This window comes from Pelecanus crispus, chromosome 11 (assembly GCF_030463565.1).
Source record: "Pelecanus crispus isolate bPelCri1 chromosome 11, bPelCri1.pri, whole genome shotgun sequence".
In the NCBI taxonomy this organism is placed as follows: Eukaryota; Metazoa; Chordata; class Aves; order Pelecaniformes; family Pelecanidae; genus Pelecanus; species Pelecanus crispus.
The window spans coordinates 8,568,296-8,585,620 of NC_134653.1; the positions used below are offsets into that span (position 1 = coordinate 8,568,296).

The 17,325-nt window shown below is 35.9% G+C and overlaps 1 protein-coding gene across 1 annotated transcript in view; it reads left to right on the top strand.

The window, feature by feature from the left end:
* BAIAP2L1 (BAR/IMD domain containing adaptor protein 2 like 1) overlaps window positions 1–16,561 on the top strand; it is a 41,708-nt gene extending 25,147 nt beyond the window's left edge. The window contains exons 4-14 of the mRNA XM_075719042.1: window positions 5,053–5,114; window positions 5,211–5,282; window positions 5,616–5,753; window positions 7,121–7,273; window positions 7,716–7,883; window positions 8,640–8,790; window positions 9,987–10,194; window positions 10,333–10,410; window positions 10,756–10,921; window positions 15,886–15,926; window positions 16,486–16,561. Coding sequence (XP_075575157.1) covers window positions 5,053–5,114; window positions 5,211–5,282; window positions 5,616–5,753; window positions 7,121–7,273; window positions 7,716–7,883; window positions 8,640–8,790; window positions 9,987–10,194; window positions 10,333–10,410; window positions 10,756–10,921; window positions 15,886–15,926; window positions 16,486–16,561 — 1,313 coding nt within the window. The remainder of the gene's footprint in view (window positions 1–5,052; window positions 5,115–5,210; window positions 5,283–5,615; window positions 5,754–7,120; window positions 7,274–7,715; window positions 7,884–8,639; window positions 8,791–9,986; window positions 10,195–10,332; window positions 10,411–10,755; window positions 10,922–15,885; window positions 15,927–16,485) is intronic.
* Window positions 16,562–17,325: the final 764 nt, after the last annotated feature.

Genomic DNA, 17,325 nt, shown 5'->3' on the forward strand with positions numbered 1-17,325 from the left:
AAATTTTTCAAGAGAACCTCCTCTAAATAAAACAAAATTGAAGTATATTTCAAGTAAGGTGATGCAATTAATACTTTTATTGATTCTAATATAGCTAGTTAGTATTTTAAAAGTTTAAGTTGTAAACCAATGTTTATGTTTTGTTGGTAGCTGTAAATAGTTGTTTCTATGACAGAACTCTATTGATTGAGTTCTTCTTTTGTTTCTAAGTTGAACTAATTTTTCTAGTCTTCTATTCGTAAGAACAGTCAACATATGCTAAAAAGATAAATAACCAGTACAATCAGCCAATGCAAACAGTGAGGCTGAAGTGTAACTGCTGCAGAAGTCCTGTATTCTGGTCTTACAATGAGTATATGTGTTACAAATTGCTTTCCTTGTTTTTCATCTACTGTGAAGACAGTCTTTAAGGATGTCTTCTTGCTCATGGGATGCTGTGTATGGAGAAATAACTGTTACACATTCTCGGTTAGTAATTTGGGAGTGGGAGGGGGAGTAACAAAACCAACAGCATGAATGGAATTCTAGTCTATCTGACTGTGTCAATAAAGAATATAGATAAAACCAACAGCTTTGGTTAAGCCTAAAAATATTCCACAAATTCCTGAAGTTTCAGCTTAAAAGATCTTTCTACCTGTGCATGGAACCTATTTGAAACTAAAATAAATTTACCATGCAACTTGGCATTACTATTCATGGTCATATTTCAGATTATAGCTGTATTACACAGCATGGTTTCAAGAACCATATATGAGAAATGTTTGGTTTATTTTTAAGTTATTTAAGGTATATGAGATGTTCCCCCAGAATCCCTATCTGAAAGAGATGGTTTCTTCTCTTCCCTGTAGTGCACTTATAAGGTAATAGCAAAATAACAGAACAAGTATCTATAAACATTTACAACTACATTTTTGTTTTCTAAAACAAATGTGGGAATATCTAATGTGCCTCTAGTCTTTTAGTCACGAAGCTTTCACATTCAGGTTGTGGGGGACTAGAAAGCAGAAAAAAGTATCTTTGAAAGGCAAGTATTTTAATAGTTATGTTTATCATCAAGACCGGTAGTTTTGGTTTATTAATTCATTGCATAATATGATGCCTAAAACTGGTTCAAGTTTACAGTATGTCTGCTGCAAATTGGATTTAAGTGGTCTGTTACCATGCAGTCTAGTCATGTCATTATGTTTGATAGGTTTCAGGTTTGCCAGTAAATGATGACAAGGTTAATATTTGGTTATTGTGTATTACGAGCTCTCATATATAAAACCTGATCATGAGCAGCTTTGATACGTAGCAAAGTATTTTTTTAGTTGATGTGAGAAATACATGTTTGTCTTCACCTTAAGTAGTTTTCTGTACCTTTTTACAAGATGAATAATTACTGAACACTAGAACCTGGCCTTAGGTTATGCTGTTATTAATCCAGAGTAACCCATCGTCTTTAGAGCTATTCTATAATTCACCATTGTAATTAAAATCAAAATATTGTCTTGAAGTTGTTCAATTTCCATTCCACTTGGACACTGTTACATGTAGGCTAGGGGTTGTTTTGCCTTTCCTGAGTCAGTGTTTCACAAAAAACTTATCTCTTTGTATAAATCTTATTTGGGAGGGCCATCAAAATGCAGCTAACCCATTATCTTAAACTGGCAATAAAAAAACATGGTATATGTTCACTGTAAAAATGTTCTCTATTTATTCAAAGTGGAGAATCTGACCTATAATTTAAACTATAATTTAAATCTTAATAGGTCAGAGTGTACTTACTATGGGTTCTTTTCATGTTTTGAATCAACATTTTGAAAGAGGAAATTAAATGGGTGAGCCAGTACATACAGTGCCTGTGGATTACCGGTGGCAGTAAGGAGATTCCAGCATAAAATGGCTTTTGCCTGATGCACAGCATACAGGGAATCTTTGGTTGAGAGAAAAAGAAAATGCAATCAGAGATACAGTCACTGATATTTAAAAATACTATTTAAAAGTGTTCTAGAACACTCTAAAATAAACTCGTAAAATAATCCAGCACAAACCATTTAGAAGGAAGTGTAGTTTTTAAAGTTCTCTTTGTTTCGGGACATGTTTTGGCAGTATTCTTTGAAATAAAGATGAAAAAACCTGTTTCTAACCAAGCATTCAAAGCTGAAAGACTTGAAGGCTGCAGTCAGTTCAAGTGCTGTGTGAGACAAAAATAACAACCTCTGAGCGTCAGGTTTTCCATTCTTGACACACCAGGTGAATGGGTTGTTTTATTGAGCGTTTACACTGTGGTGGCAGGGCAGGCCAGAGGAAGGGAGGGTGAAAGAGCGATGCGAGAGCTGAGTCAATACCCGACGTTGTTGGATGTCTCTCAGTACTTGGAACGCTAGGGCTGGCTGCCTTAGCGTTGCCAAGTATTAGCTAAGTGTGCTGCTTTGGCAGCAGATTCTCAGAACGTACTTTTTACAAAGAGGGAGAATAAGTTCATTTTAAAAGGAACAAAAATCTATAAGGGCAGTTATTCTGAGGGCCATTTCAACACTCACCCTGAATTTCTGTAACTTCTCAAATAGCTTTCTAGCCTGCATATTTAAAACCAAACTAACTTTGTAATTTTATTAGTATTTCTTTATTATTTTTTCCTGATTTCTTTTAACACTGTTTTCCTTTTTAAGTTGCGGATAGGTATTTATGAAACTCTTCTAATTTTAAGGCCCGTTACAGTCTAAATTGTATCTTTTCAGTTGAGTTCAGTGAAACAGAAACACTATGGACTAAAGTGCATTCACTTCTATGGCCTTAAAATAACAAGGTGGCTTACTCATGTCCATTACTTCAAGTGTTTATGTAACTACATTGTATTTACTTTTCTATTGCATATGAGCAACTAATTACTATAGCACATCTCACTTCTCACAGTATTTATATTTCTGTAGTCACCAGCAACTTTTAAATACAAAGAAAGCATAGCACTCGGTAGGCACCCCTCTGCCTCTCCCATCTACCATCCTGAGCGCGAATTACTTTTTCTTGCTAATCAAGGGTTTGACTGTTCTCATTGTATTCTGAATCCTTCTTCCAAGTCTCCTGTAGCCTGATGTGCAAAGAGACATAGAGGTTGGGGGATTGGGGCATGAAGAGGGATTCCTGGAAAGTCAGGAGACATGCATGTTTTTCTTCCTGAACCACCTCATGTTTCCCCATAAACAATAATGCAGACCCACATTTTACATTATTTAGTTAAAGATCTGCTGTGTCATATTGCTTCACGGGACAGGAGGTACGGTTCTCATTTCAAAGAAACTAAAATTTTGAGATGTTGTAATTTGAGAATGACAGATTAGAAGGGAGAAAGGTGATAATACATACCCAGGCACTATGGGAATGCATCTATGTTATGTGGGAAGGATACCAAATCACTAACATGCATTATGAGGAGACTGGTTTTGATGGCTGGGGAGATGTTGAGACAGGAGAAAATGAGAAGGATCTCATGAAAAATTCTGTCATTCATTTTATTTAGCCAAATTTTTTTCATTACCTGCACCTTTTAGGAGCTTTTGTGTGCACCTGGAGGATCTGAAGCATTATAGGATCATAAGTCTTTGCTGACTAACTCAGGAGGGGTTCTCAAAGAATATGGATGGTAGAAAACAAGATTTGTAAAGCAGCATGTTGAACAGTTAATGCATCCTTTTTTTTTTTTCTTTGAAAAAAGGAAACTGAGAATTGTGTAAGATAAGAAATAGGAGAGGATATACAGAGCAGTCCCATGCAGTGACTCTGCCAGTGCTATGTAATCAGAATTACAGAATTGTGTGTAGCTTTGTAAGGCCTGCCTGTATATTAGGACAGCACTATTGCAGGTTTAATACTGCAAGCAAAGACTTCACGGTGGGATAACTGCAAGGTTGATTGAGGAATAGATTACTGCAGGAGGCATGCCAGTGAACCAAACCTGCTGTTCTTGCCATGGAAATGGAACGACAGTAAAACACATCTCTTAGTCACGACTTTCAGATGCAACACAGTTTGGGAATCTGATCGTGGCCCTGGCACTTTCAGTTTTTTGTAAAGGCTGAGGTGGAGACCTGGTAACGGTCTACGGGTCTAATTTGGGTGAAGTCAAACTGGGCACTTCAGGACACTTCCAACTACTCTTTTCAGCAGTATGTTGCAATCTCCCGGACAAGGCAGGGAGTCTGTCAGCGCCAGCACAAAGAAGGGAGCGGGGATGATGTGGCCATCTGTATCCAGAGCAGGATGATGTGGCTGTCCGCATACAGGGCAGGACCACACCAGGCACAGTTTACATTGGTTTGGACACAGCACCACACCCAAAGGATGGAGGTGTTTTTCCTCTATACCCTCCTAAAGCAAAATGAAGCAGTCCAGCTTTTAACTGCTTGCACTTAAGAGTAAACTGTGTAACTTTGTGCTGGAAGACAGCACAGCATAACAGGCACATTTAGGATCTGTTGAGAGGATGCTGAGATCTGCTGCTGCTTGGCTGTTAGCTAGTGCCGTACAGTCAGGCTGCAATCGCCGATAAAACAGCATGGGGGATTAGTCAGCATATGTATCAGATCTGTTTTAGCAGGTGTGCTGTGAATGAATGTGAAAGGTTACTTTGTTAATTCTGAAGGTGCAGTTAGTTAATAAACATTAAAGTTTAATTTTCAGACTAAATGGATAGCAGCTATCTTGATAGTAACAACTATCTCTAGCTCTTGTGTGCTGTTCTCTGACTTGGCAAGAAAACAGGCTGTTACTAAATCAATATGAGCTATTCTGGAGAGAAGGAAGTATTTATTTTGTCTGGCACTCCATCTCCCTTTTGCATAATAATACATGATTAATTATTCTTGTATAACTTATGGGCTTCTTGGTTTGTCTGTAGCCAGATCTAGTTAGTTATTTAAACTGCTGTGGCAAGCAACAGCAAGAAAATTCCTATCCCTCTTAAATATATTCTACTTAGTAAATATATCAGTAAATATATTTTATTACTGCTCTCTAACTAACTTCAGAACTCTATGAAAGAAACAAATATGGTTGTATGTTTATCAACAGGCCAAGTTCTCATAGAAATTTCAAGAACACACAAGAAACTTAATGACAGTCTAGAGGAGAGTGTAAGTTAAAAAATTCTTTTTTAATTTATTTTCCTTTTGAAATTAGAAATTACTTTTGATGATTTTTAATAACCCTTCATTCATTTGCTTTTAAAGTTCAAAACATTTCATAAAGAAATTATATCTGAACTGGAGAAGAAAACAGACTTGGATGTAAAATATATGAATGTAAGTACATTCAATTCTAAAAGTCATATTTTCTTTATCTATTGCAAGTCAAAGAATTTTTCAGAAATTGTTTCTGAACAGTTAATTAATCAATATGTTAAACCTGAGCTTTAGATACATAAACATGACAAAAATTTTCATGCTTATTTTGAGTTAAAAAGGGAACCAATGTGTAACTTAATAGCATTTTTGAACTAAAGCTGAGAAAGGCAATTACCTAACTCATTTGATGTGTATTAGTGATATCTCCTCGATTATGGGCATGCTTTTTAGTCAGTTACCCAGTTACGTTGCTGAGTGTATTATGAGATGTTTTAAATGCTTTGATTGCAGGCAACGTTAAAGAGGTACCAAACTGAACACAGAAGCAAATTAGATTCTTTAGAGAAGTCTCAGGCTGAGCTGAAAAAAATCAGAAGGAAAAGCCAAGGAGCACGAAATGTAATGAAATACGAGCATAAAGAAATGGAGGTCAGTGTATTGTCTCTTAAGTTATTTGTTTCTTTTGTTGTATGAGAACTGATCAACAGAAAATGTTGAGCTATTACAGGTCACATCTGAGTCTGTTTTAAAACTTGACTTCTGAGGCTTACCACAGTTTTTGTATATGCAATGTTATAAGTTAATACATGTAACTCCTCTTAAGTTGTTTGGCAACAGATAAACTACAATTTCAAAGAACATGCATTTTTGGTTCCTCAAAGTTGGTTTATATTAAAGGCACTCCTAGAGTATGTATTCCAGTTGAAATTAAGCTCTGGACTGCTCTGCTGTACATATTCAGAGACTTCTGCTTCAGTTTCTAGGTTTCATCCCTTGACCACTACTTAATTTTTTTTTTTTTTTTAAAGTATCTCTGTAACTACAGCTTTATGCAGAGGTTTACATAGGGAGTCAGCTATACTATGCAAATTCAGTAGTTATTTGCTATAAATTAATTTCCTGAAGTAGGCAAATGCCAACTTCTGTTAGCACTTTTAGTACCTTTCCTACCGATCTTAAAACAGCATTGCCATCTTGAGGTGACATAAGAAATGGCAAGGCAATGAAGAGAAACTTTTTAGTGAGTCATATTCTGCTTGTCATATATCTCTCAGAAAATACTTGCCATTGATATTTTTATTTGCACAATACTTTTATTTTGTGCTAGCTTATATGGGGTTTTTCCTCCATTTTCTACTTTAATTTTCTTTTCAAAGGAAGCTTTGTTTATAACAGTACAGTAAACATAAATAGTACTAGCTCCTATTTCTTAATACCTATCTTTTAACCTGCATTCATAACAGTTTGTTGGGTTTTTTTTAGGTATTGGACTGAGAATTCAAGGATTAACAATCACAGTTTAGTCATGAATCCTCATAACCTCAGACAAATATAGTTTAGTCTTTTTAGTAACTCATTTTCCTCTCTCTAAAATGAAGTAGAGATTCATCATAGCTTTCTGAGAGTAAATGTAACTGCTGTGGAGCAGATGAAGGTTAATTAGTCTAATTAGAACACCTGTGGCCTTAAAATTGCTCAGCACAGTTGCTGCTTTGATGTCATATTCTTATTTACTGCAGCATTTTATTCAGAGGCTAAAAGACTGTTTCTTGTTTTGCTTCACTTCCCGCCCCCCAACAGATTATTGATTGCCTGTAATAAGAATATACATTTACCTGATGAGATTAGGGAAGTTAGGTGTGTGCATGAAAAGAGGAAGACTTGCAATTAGAGCCACCCTACCCCACCTGCCTTTCCAAAAACTCTTTCTAAGGCTTTTGGAGTTTGCTTCAGTAGTATCAAATAAAACTCAGATACTGTTTATGTGATTTTTTTTTTTTTTCTTTTTTCCTTAGTATTTGGAAACCGTGAGCTCTCGACAGAGTGATATTCAGCGATTCATTGCAGAAGGCTGCAGAGAAGCTCTCCTTGAAGAAAAAAGAAGATTCTGCTTTCTGGTTGACAAGCACTGCAGCTTTACCCAGCACATCCACTTCTATCACATTCAGGTCAGTGGCATGAGTGTAAACAGAAATGAAACTCCTGAAATCTAATCATATAGGAGGCCAGACTGCCATAAATAGCTAAGATAGCACTTAGGAACACTGTAGTGCCAGACAAGTGTTATGATCATTTCACAGAAAATGTTTACAATGCAATATTCTCTTAAAAGTACTGTAGCAACAATAAAGGGTTACTGTGACTTTTTAAAAGTCATACATTAAGAGAAAAATGTATGGACTGATCAGGTATTTCCAGTATCTGACCCTGAAAAGGGACAATCTCTTGCTACAACATATTATTTGTTTCAAAGAGGTATTAAAAAAGTCTTTGAGAAGACTTCCATTTTGCTGGTGTTATCATTTTGGTATAATAAAAATTAACAAGTAGATCTGTGCAATTTTATGAAAAAGCATATCTTTGACAAGTACTTTTTAAACCTGGATGCAGTGTGCGGACTTCCTAAAATCCAAGCTGCCTGGCTGGCAGGAAATCTGTAGCGATGCCACCAAAGTGCCTGAAAAAGTCAAAATGATGATAGATGAAATAAGGACACCTGGTTCCACTCCAGTATCAGGAACTCCACAGCCTTCACCAATGATAGAGAGAAATACCGTGGTACGTTGTTCTTTAATGGTTAAAGGTTTTCTCTCTTAAATGGGAGTAGAGTGGCTTCACTAGCTTCTTCTGTACCTAAGCATTTGGGGTTGAGTCTATGATGTACCTCAGCTGGAATATACTGGGGTTGGGTATGAAAACAAAATCATTGAGCTGAAGCTCTGCTACTGGAAAAATACACAGTACAGTAGGCAGAAGCACATATCCAAACAAGGCTCAGTTTTTTCAGTTGGGTGCCTAGGGTTTTTTCTGCAGAGCCCAGCCTCAGGACTACTTTTGTTCTAACCATTCCATTTCCTATGTTCTTACCTGTAAGCAATAGTAATTACATATAAAATATTACTTTCTATTTTCTTTTCTCCTTCCCTCCAGGATTCTTATTAACCTATTAGAGTACAGATTAAATTCTAAATTCTACCTATCTATATGTTGTGTCACCATTAGTTGTTGAATTTCTACATGATATTAGCAAACTTTTAAAAAAAAAAAAAAAAAAACTGGAGATTACCTAGGTGTAACTATGCTATTTGTGGGGGAAAAAAGGCTATCATAGCATTCCCACTAACAAATGTTTATCAAGGGACAGAAGCCTCTTACAAACTCTTCTATCAGCAATTTTATACGAATATGAGCACTTTCTGACAGGTCTAAATATGTATCATTTGGGAATATTTAAGCACTGCTTTCTAGAATTTAATGTTGCAAATAAGTTGTCACTGTCTCCTCAGTATTGTGACACTGTTTTTGTGACTCTAGATTGGAAATGATTTTTATCCTCATCATGAAAATGCATCAAAGGTGCCCCCTGCTCCTACAGGTAGGGCGTACACTAGTCCACTAGTTGATATGTTTAACAGTCCTGCAACGTTTCCAAAGACGTCTTCTGAAAAACTAAATAATTCAGCAGGTGAGTGTTGTTTTGTTGCAAACTATGTAAGTGTAAATGACATACTGTAGTGTTTGAAATTATCTTAGGACTTCTTGACTACTATGATGATGTGAATTGCAGGATGTATAAAGGAGTAGAAAATGGTCTTTACAAAGTATTCATGTAAGTTACCTAACAGGAGAAATATGTGTTGTAAGAGAAGAATTGTTTGCAGTAAAATGCAGGTCAAGATGGGTACATTCTATGTTAATCATTTTCTGTGTGTCCCTGATTAACCCAGCTTCACTGCTCTTATGACTTCCAATCTTATCAGAAGAATACATTCTATAATTTTGAATAAGATACATCCGAGTGATTATTTCAGTACACCCAAATAAACGTAAACTACTATTACAGTCTTGCTTTGGTTTCCTTTAAGGGCACGTTGCAGTTAGGGAGGAATGCACATGGGGCAAAATGAGCACCGTCTTGCATTTCTTTCCTGAAATGTAAAATCCTATTAAGATTGTTTGTCTAATATATTGATTTTTTTTTTTTTTACACTTTTTCTGCTATAGAGAAGGAAGGAAGAGAACTAAGCCTAGATCGCAGCATAAGAAATGCAGAATTCTTCAAAATGATAATAGCAATTCCAGCATTTCTTCCTTAAAAATGCATTTACAATATACTGTACTGGTCAAATAACATACAATTTTGAGACCTCCTTTACGTTGGCTTTTGGTAAACATCTGGTGTCTGCAAAGTGCCAAGTATCTGCAACTCTCATCGATTCAGCTGAAGTTGAGTGCTAGGCACATTTGAAAATGAAATCTTGGGCTTTATACACAGTTACACTTTTTTAGAATGGAAAATTTTCAGAGGTCTTTTATGACTGTGAACGCTTAGCATTTTTCATGCCAAAAGAGGAATGAAGTAGCAAGTTAAAATTTACATAACTTACGTCTGTTGGTTCAACTTTATTGTGGTGGGGGGGATGTATAGGTGTATATAAATGGACATGCTATTAAGAACTTCACGATGATAAGAAACATCAGCAGATAATTGAGAGGTGTCTGAGTGGAAACCAATGCAGTACAAAGTCTCAGAACTTGATTTGCGCTTGAGTATTCCTGTGTCAACTTTTTTTTTTTTCCTGTCAGACTACTAATAGTATTTAATTTTGTTAGTGTGTGGCTAATTTTGCTTTTTTTGCTTTGTTTTTCTTTTTTTGACAGAGAATTCAGGTGATGCCAGTTTATCGCGTTCAACTTCTGTTGCCACAGGACTAAATATAATGAAAAAGCAAAAAGTAAAGACAATCTTCCCACATACTGCTGGAAGTAACAAGACGTTGCTCAGCTTTGCACAGGGGGATATCATCACACTTCTTGTAGCTGAAGAAAAGGATGGCTGGCTTTACGGGGAACATGACACAACTAAAGTGTAAGATAATTAATATATTATCCAATTTGAACATGAAGGAAAAACCTGTCACATCAGATTTTGTTAGCAGATATTAGTAAATGGTTTTCCACCCTTTTTGCTGGCTGTCATTGCAATTGAAAAACTTTCCCATTACAGAAAAGGATGGTTTCCATCATCGTATACTAGACCGCTAGAAGAACCAGTGGAAGAAAAAGCATTTGTCCCAGTGCCAAGGTAACGCTTTGGGTGGGACTTGCAGAAATGCCCACATCTTCTCTAACACTTATTAAAAATGTTACTTTTCTGCTCATGTTCTTTGTTTTTCAGTAACATATATAGTAAATACCTTCTAACAGTCTGTAGTATGCTGCCTTGATTACATTAATGTGTTAATGGTTACACAAAGATGCAAAAACTAGCTTCACCCCAACTTTAATTTAGGGTCCCACTGACTTCAGTGGGATTGTACGCCTTTGTTAGCTTTCAGCTCGTGCATTTTTGTGCTTTCCTGGGGATAAAGATAAGCGAGAGATGTGTTATAGGAACTGAAAATGTTATTTATTGGGTTCTGTCTTGCAGCCCTGCACCAATCCGAAGTATTAGTTCTGTAAATCTTGTGGAAAAAGGTGATGTTGTCCTCCCACCACCAGACTATCTGGGATCTTTGCCAACAGATAAGAGAATGGAGTCTTCCAAAGGTACTACTGTTAAAACACCAACCGACAGACCAGAAAATGCAGGTCCGGTAAGTAATCTATGCCATGAATCCAAATGTTCTACCCTACTTACTTTTGTTGACCTACTTAGTTGAGCTCTTAAATGAGGCCCTGGAATATTCTACCTTAGCTACTCATACTTCACTTCAGCAGCCCTTCGATGCAGCTGTCCTCAGGAGTATCATGGTTTTTTGGCATTTCAATCCATCTGTAGTAATAGGAAGGAAGAAGAATTGTTCAGAAATATAACTAGGAGTACTAGGAGACTTACTCTGCATAGCAAACTTCTTGGGAATGAAATATGTGAAACAAAAAGAAATTCTCACGGAAAGTAGTACAAATCCATCATCTTAAATGATTTTAGAGCTATAGTGAGACAGGGGATTTAAAACAGCATAAACTCTGTATTCAGGAATGCTTTACCCAACCCCGTGCAAGTTAGTGTTGCTTTTGTGGATGTTGCTGAAGGATATATATACTAACAACTATCTATGTTCAGCAGAACCACAGCTGAGTGGAAATACATTTTTATTAATAGATAATGCTATATAAAGCTAGTATTTCTGCTATTAAGTCCGCATTCAATTATTCAAACTGAAGACTAATCTAATCAAATTAAGCAATTACTGGTCTTTTTCTTGCTGCTTGTTTAAACAAATACTTTGCCAATGCGTATCTAATGGTGATAAATGTTTTTGAGACTTCCCTCAAAAAGCCTCTTGAAGCAGAGATCACATTTTGATGGCAAAAAACCTTCTGTGATTTTAAGATAATATATTATAGTTGTCGCAGCTAAAATTGAGACACTGTACCAGAGTAAGATGCAGAGTTCCATTAATAGGTACCATAGCAAACTTCTCGGAAGTCAGGAATCCTATAGTTGGCTGCCAGTAGCTAAAAAATTCACATTTTATTATTTATTGGTATGAGTAAAATATTTTGTATATCAATGTAACTTCTAAACAAATTTTGGGTTGTCCTGATGGATGTTTTTGCTTTCTAAGTAATCTGTCGAATCATACAGTAAAATTGAAGTGGCCTTTGTAAATTTGTACTTTATGGAAGTAAAATTAAGTAAAGAAGCTTAAAAAGTAGAAACTGGAAGTTTATTGCATCACATTTTGATTAACGGTGAAAGAGTCTATTTAAGTTCAAAGGATGACAGAATACTTGTAACGGTACTCCTGTAAAATGGAAAGGCATCAGGAAACAACGGTCATCTTAAGAAGCCTCCTCTCCTGTTTCATTTAAGTCTACTATTAGGATATCATGTATATCTACAACATTTTTTACTTAGAGGTCTTGAGCATTGGAGGTGGTGAGCAGGTCTTTGTTATACTGACAAGCAAAGAGAATGAACTGTGTTTAAGTAAACATAGAAACATTTGCTTAATAATAACAAAAATATAACTATAACTTCCAATACATCACTCTAAAACTCTAGAAAAAGCTACCATTGGAAACACACAAGTGTGACACAAATTACATCAGTTGTTAGTAATACCTGAATTTTGAACTATTACCTACATTTCAGAAGCATGGAGTAAGACAGAACTTTAACAAATGTGAGGAAAGGAAATGAAATTAGTATCATTTTCTTGAGTAAATAGTGTGTCTTCAAAGAAGTCACTTTTGTAATCACATCATAGACTTTTATCTAGTTCTTAGAAGAACAGATCATCTCAACTTTACAAATACAAAAAATGTGGAAAAATTGCTGGGGGTTTGGCTGTATAGGCCTTTCGGAAATCTTCCCTCCAGTTGTACTTGGCTTTGTAAAGTGACTCTACGGCTATTGATACAAGAGAGACACACTTCTGCTAACCACTGCCAAAATACCTCTTGCAGATGCAGAAATTGAAACAAAAAAGTATCTTTTCTCTGGCAGGAAGGGGAAAAAAGGCTAGTGCTTCCCATTATAGAAAAAGCTGTGATCCTTAAAATGCATGAAGAACTAGAAGCAGAGCTAAGAGCCTTTCGTAACTAAAAGGATGGCTTGACAGGGACTTGTGAAGCTCTCACCTCAGTTAGAGATCTTACCCCATGTAGACTAGACTAGTAATGTTTTGGATATTTTTTTTCTAAATATTGCTATTAAAAGATTAGCTGATTTTTTTTTCATCAGAACAGTCTAATATTAGTATCTGTATATTTGAATGTAGCATATTTGAATCCACATTCAAGTAAGTGGTTTTATTTATCAGGAATGAAATAGGAGGTGTGTAGTTTGTGCAGCAATGTCATGTTTCTAGGACAATGTTTTTCTATGAGGAAGAAAGCCTTTCCAATGCATGAAATGAATATCAAGAAATAAGATCTAAATTTTAGTGTTCAGTCACTTCCAAATCAAATATCTGGGAACTTCTAAAATGATTATGAAGACAAGCATCTATATTTTGACACATTTGGGGTTTTCATTTTTGGATTAAGAAGCAATGAGCCTTAACAATTACGTAATGTCAGATTTATACATTGGTTCATTTTTTCTGTGGCTAGCTGTTGAGACCTATGGGATCAACGTGTCCTTCAAATGCAATTATGTTTGCAACAGTTAAAAGATGTATCAGCTGGTGGGAGCTGCCAAGCAAGCAGTACAGTGAGTTCTGTGACAAGTGGAAGGTGACTTACTATAGAGCTTTAAAATTACTGGAGCCGTTAAATCGTCTCAGTGTCACTGCACTGTGCTGCTGTCTGTAGTATGGCTAACTGTCCTCAGTCGGCTCACAAGAGTAGTCACCTTAAAGGGCTGTCTTGTTTGCGCTGTGGCATTAGTTGTGGGGTTTAGGAATAAACTTCAGGCTTGTGGACTAACATTCTTGTTGAACTGAAAAACCAAGAGGAATGCCAGATCATTTAGTTGACACTCGGACAGAATTCTAATTAGAGCAGTCTATTCTCTTTGGAGGCCAGAATGGGCTTATAGCCTCTTAGGAGTGGGAAACAAATACATCTTTTTTGAGATTCTAAATTTCCACAGCGAGAGCAAGATTTAAAAAAAAAAATCAGGAATTCTGGAATATAAAATAATGACTACTCTTGTTGAGGTACCCCATAACTCATAGCAGCCACATTTTTACTGTGACCCCATGATTATTCTTACCTGTTACCATACAAAATAAGGAAGAGAACTGTAGAGGAGAGTTGCTGCACTTAAAACCAAGTGTTTTGCTTCAAAGTCACTATTTACTTTCATTCTTGTGGAAAGCTGCAGGGCTTCCTTGTCTTCCCGCTTCCGTGCAAGTCACCAGTCCCCACACCACCATTTCCAAGGCTTTGGAAATAAGCTCAACATTATACCAGGCTGGTTTGTAGACTTGTACAGAATTTACATACATGTAAAACAGTACACTTACAGTGTCTTTTATGCAGAAGCAGGAAATGAATCATTGAGGCATCTTATTTTTATTGCAGAACACACAGGAAAAAATAGCTCAGGATTTCAAGGAGGAAAGATGAGGAATGGTTCTTGCAAGTTAAATTCCTCATGCTGGGTTATGTAGGACAGTATTATGCAGAACAGTATCAACTAAAAATGACTTAGTAGTTGATGGAGCTTTGATAGGGTTGGTGTTCAGGAAGAAGTAGCACGTAAGTCAGGCATTTGTTCTTTCTGATTAATTTTAAGGGCTAATTAGGCCTAATTCTAAGGTCTAATTCTATTTATGACTGATGTACATGAGCAATTTCATTGTAATCACAAGTCAAGCACGTGCTTAAGAACCCTGCTGAATTAGGTCCTGAAAAAATGGAGATTTTTTTCACCTGCATCGTGGTATTGTGACTATGGTAGCTAGGAACCGCTGGTACAACAGATAGTGTACCTGAAAAGGAAAGGCTTACGGGTCATTGTTCAGCAGCAAAATTTTAAGTATTGAATGGTTACTACAAGTCAAGCTGCTACATAAAAGGTGACTGCATATTTCTGCTTCTGCGTGCAAGAATGTATATTCAAATTTTCACTTTGAACTTTATCTGACACCTATTAGAAGCAATGCAATTAGTTTGCTGTTTGAAATATGTAATTTTTAAGTATGATTATTACTAAAAGGCGGGGGGGGAGGGGAGTAGAAATTAACTGTTTGCCAGAACTTCCACATAGCACGACAGGCTTGCCAAGGGTAGTACTTTGCAAGAGTTTTCCCTTTTATCACACCTGAAACACTGCATCCTGTAGTAGCACTGCCAGAGCGACACTGCCATCTTCTGGGTTCGCTTAACTTCACAAGAATGAAGTACCTCACAGTACAGTGCAAACTGTAGCTATAAAAATGACTCTTCAGATTGTACGCTTAAACATGACAGTTTCATTATAATGAAATATTAGCAATAGCTATGCAAAACTGCTCCTCCTTTTGTATCACTCCCATACAAACAGTGCAAATTATATATGTACATGCCATCAGCTGTTTCCTTGCTGGTTTTTTTGTTTTTTTTTTTTTTTACTCACCACCAGTACTCCCACAAGCCACGGGAGATACCTGAACTTGTACTGTGTAAATCAACAGTAGCTAAACACAGTAGGTTGCATTTAAAAAAAAAAAAAAAAAAAAAAAAAACCAACAAAAAAAACCCCACCCTCTACATAACACTATATTATGCTATAGAAACAGTATGGTGTATTTGTGCTGCAAGTAGTTCTGTCCATTTTTTTTTTTTTGGTTGATGGCTGTTGCAGTGACATTTCATTTGCTATTTTAACCTGTAAAATGCCCAGCCAGACCTCAGGTGATCACTGACATTAAATGGACACCACACAGACACAAAAAAACCCCAAACAAACAGATAATACTAACACCATTTTTTACCTTTCTAATTTTGATGTTCTGAGATAATTCTCCCCTCCACAGCTTCAACTGAACTACACCCTAAGTATTCTAAATGGCTAAATATTTTAGCCTGCTTGAATGATAGGGTCTCTTCCTTAGCAGGCTAGTGACATCACCTGTAGTGTGTTTTTGTAAATCTATGTAAATATCTTCTTTTTCTTTTTCAGAAACCTGATATGAATGGCATTATAAAACCACCTTTTCTAAGGTATGTTTTTTAAAGCTTTTACACAAATTTAGTTGTGTTGATTTTTATATTGGCTTATATTATAGTATTGATTGTGAGGGGAAATAAGGATGTTTTTCCCAAATTTCTCCATGACCTTTCCTAGGCATTGATAAGACATTATGGCTAAAGTTGGTTGCACTTTTCTCAGGAGTAGCATCAAGTAAAATACAATGCATAGGCCCTTCTCAGAAAAGTAAGTGTTTCTCCAGTAGTCTGACAGGGAGCAGGACTTAAACTATGAGGGTTAAAAACAAAAATCTTTGAAGCTGTTTGAAGACTGAAGGAGCTGTTTTTTAAAAAAAAAAAAAAAAAATCCAGATCTAACTGGGCATTAACTTCCCAAATTTTGGATCACTGCGAAGTGAGTATTCGTATGTAAGCTTGCTTTAAAAATTCAAGTAAACCAAGAGTTGCACAGAATCCTTTAGTCTAAAACCATAACTTAGTCTTCAAACAACTTGGATGAAGAAACTGCATGGCATAAATTTGGTTTTGTATTGCAGCAAGCCTTCTAGTAACTTTGTGCATTTCTTTTCAGTGGAGAAAATCCTTTTGCAACTGTGAAACTCAGACCAACAGTAACAAATGACAGATCAGCACCAATTATTCGATGAATATATGGTCCATACACATGTACTTCCTCCTCATAAACACCATTTTCAATAATGACAATTACTAGCTAAACTTGTTCTAAAAATTTATTTAAATGTAATTACTGTACAGTAGAAGCATACTGGAATGGATTTCTGATTTTTTTTTTAAACTATACTTTCTAATGAGGTAATTGCTTTGGGCTAATGTTTGAGCACTTTGGCTTGATATTACAGTATGCTTTTTTTTGGTAGTAGGAATTGTGAAAATACTGGAGATAGTTTGGATACTCTAGTAAAGCAGTATAATAGCTCTCAAATCTGAATCTTTAGCATTCATTATTTGGAAACTGCAATGGTAAGTTCTAGAATATAAGCCTGCATATGCCACTTACTAAATAAGAAAAAGATTAATTTTTTTCTTCCCAAACAGAACAATGTAACAACTGCCTTATTCCAGAATAGAGAATTGCCTGTATAAAGTGATTATACATTATTTTGTTTAAGAAAGACACCCTAGGTTATAAATAAATATTTATCCTTTAAGAATAGACAATTTGTAATGCTTTGCTTAATGTTCAGGTACAAGTTTTCAAGTGTTAACAAACCCATTTTAAGTCTCATGTAGCACTGTCAATACATTCTTCAGTGGTAATTTTTTTCTTTAAAACACATTGTCACACTTCAGTCTTATAAAAAGTTGTAATAAAACAGTGTCATGATTTTTTCCTCAAATGATAATATAAAAAGCTGCCTTTGAAGTTACTCCATTACTGCAGCCTTCCACA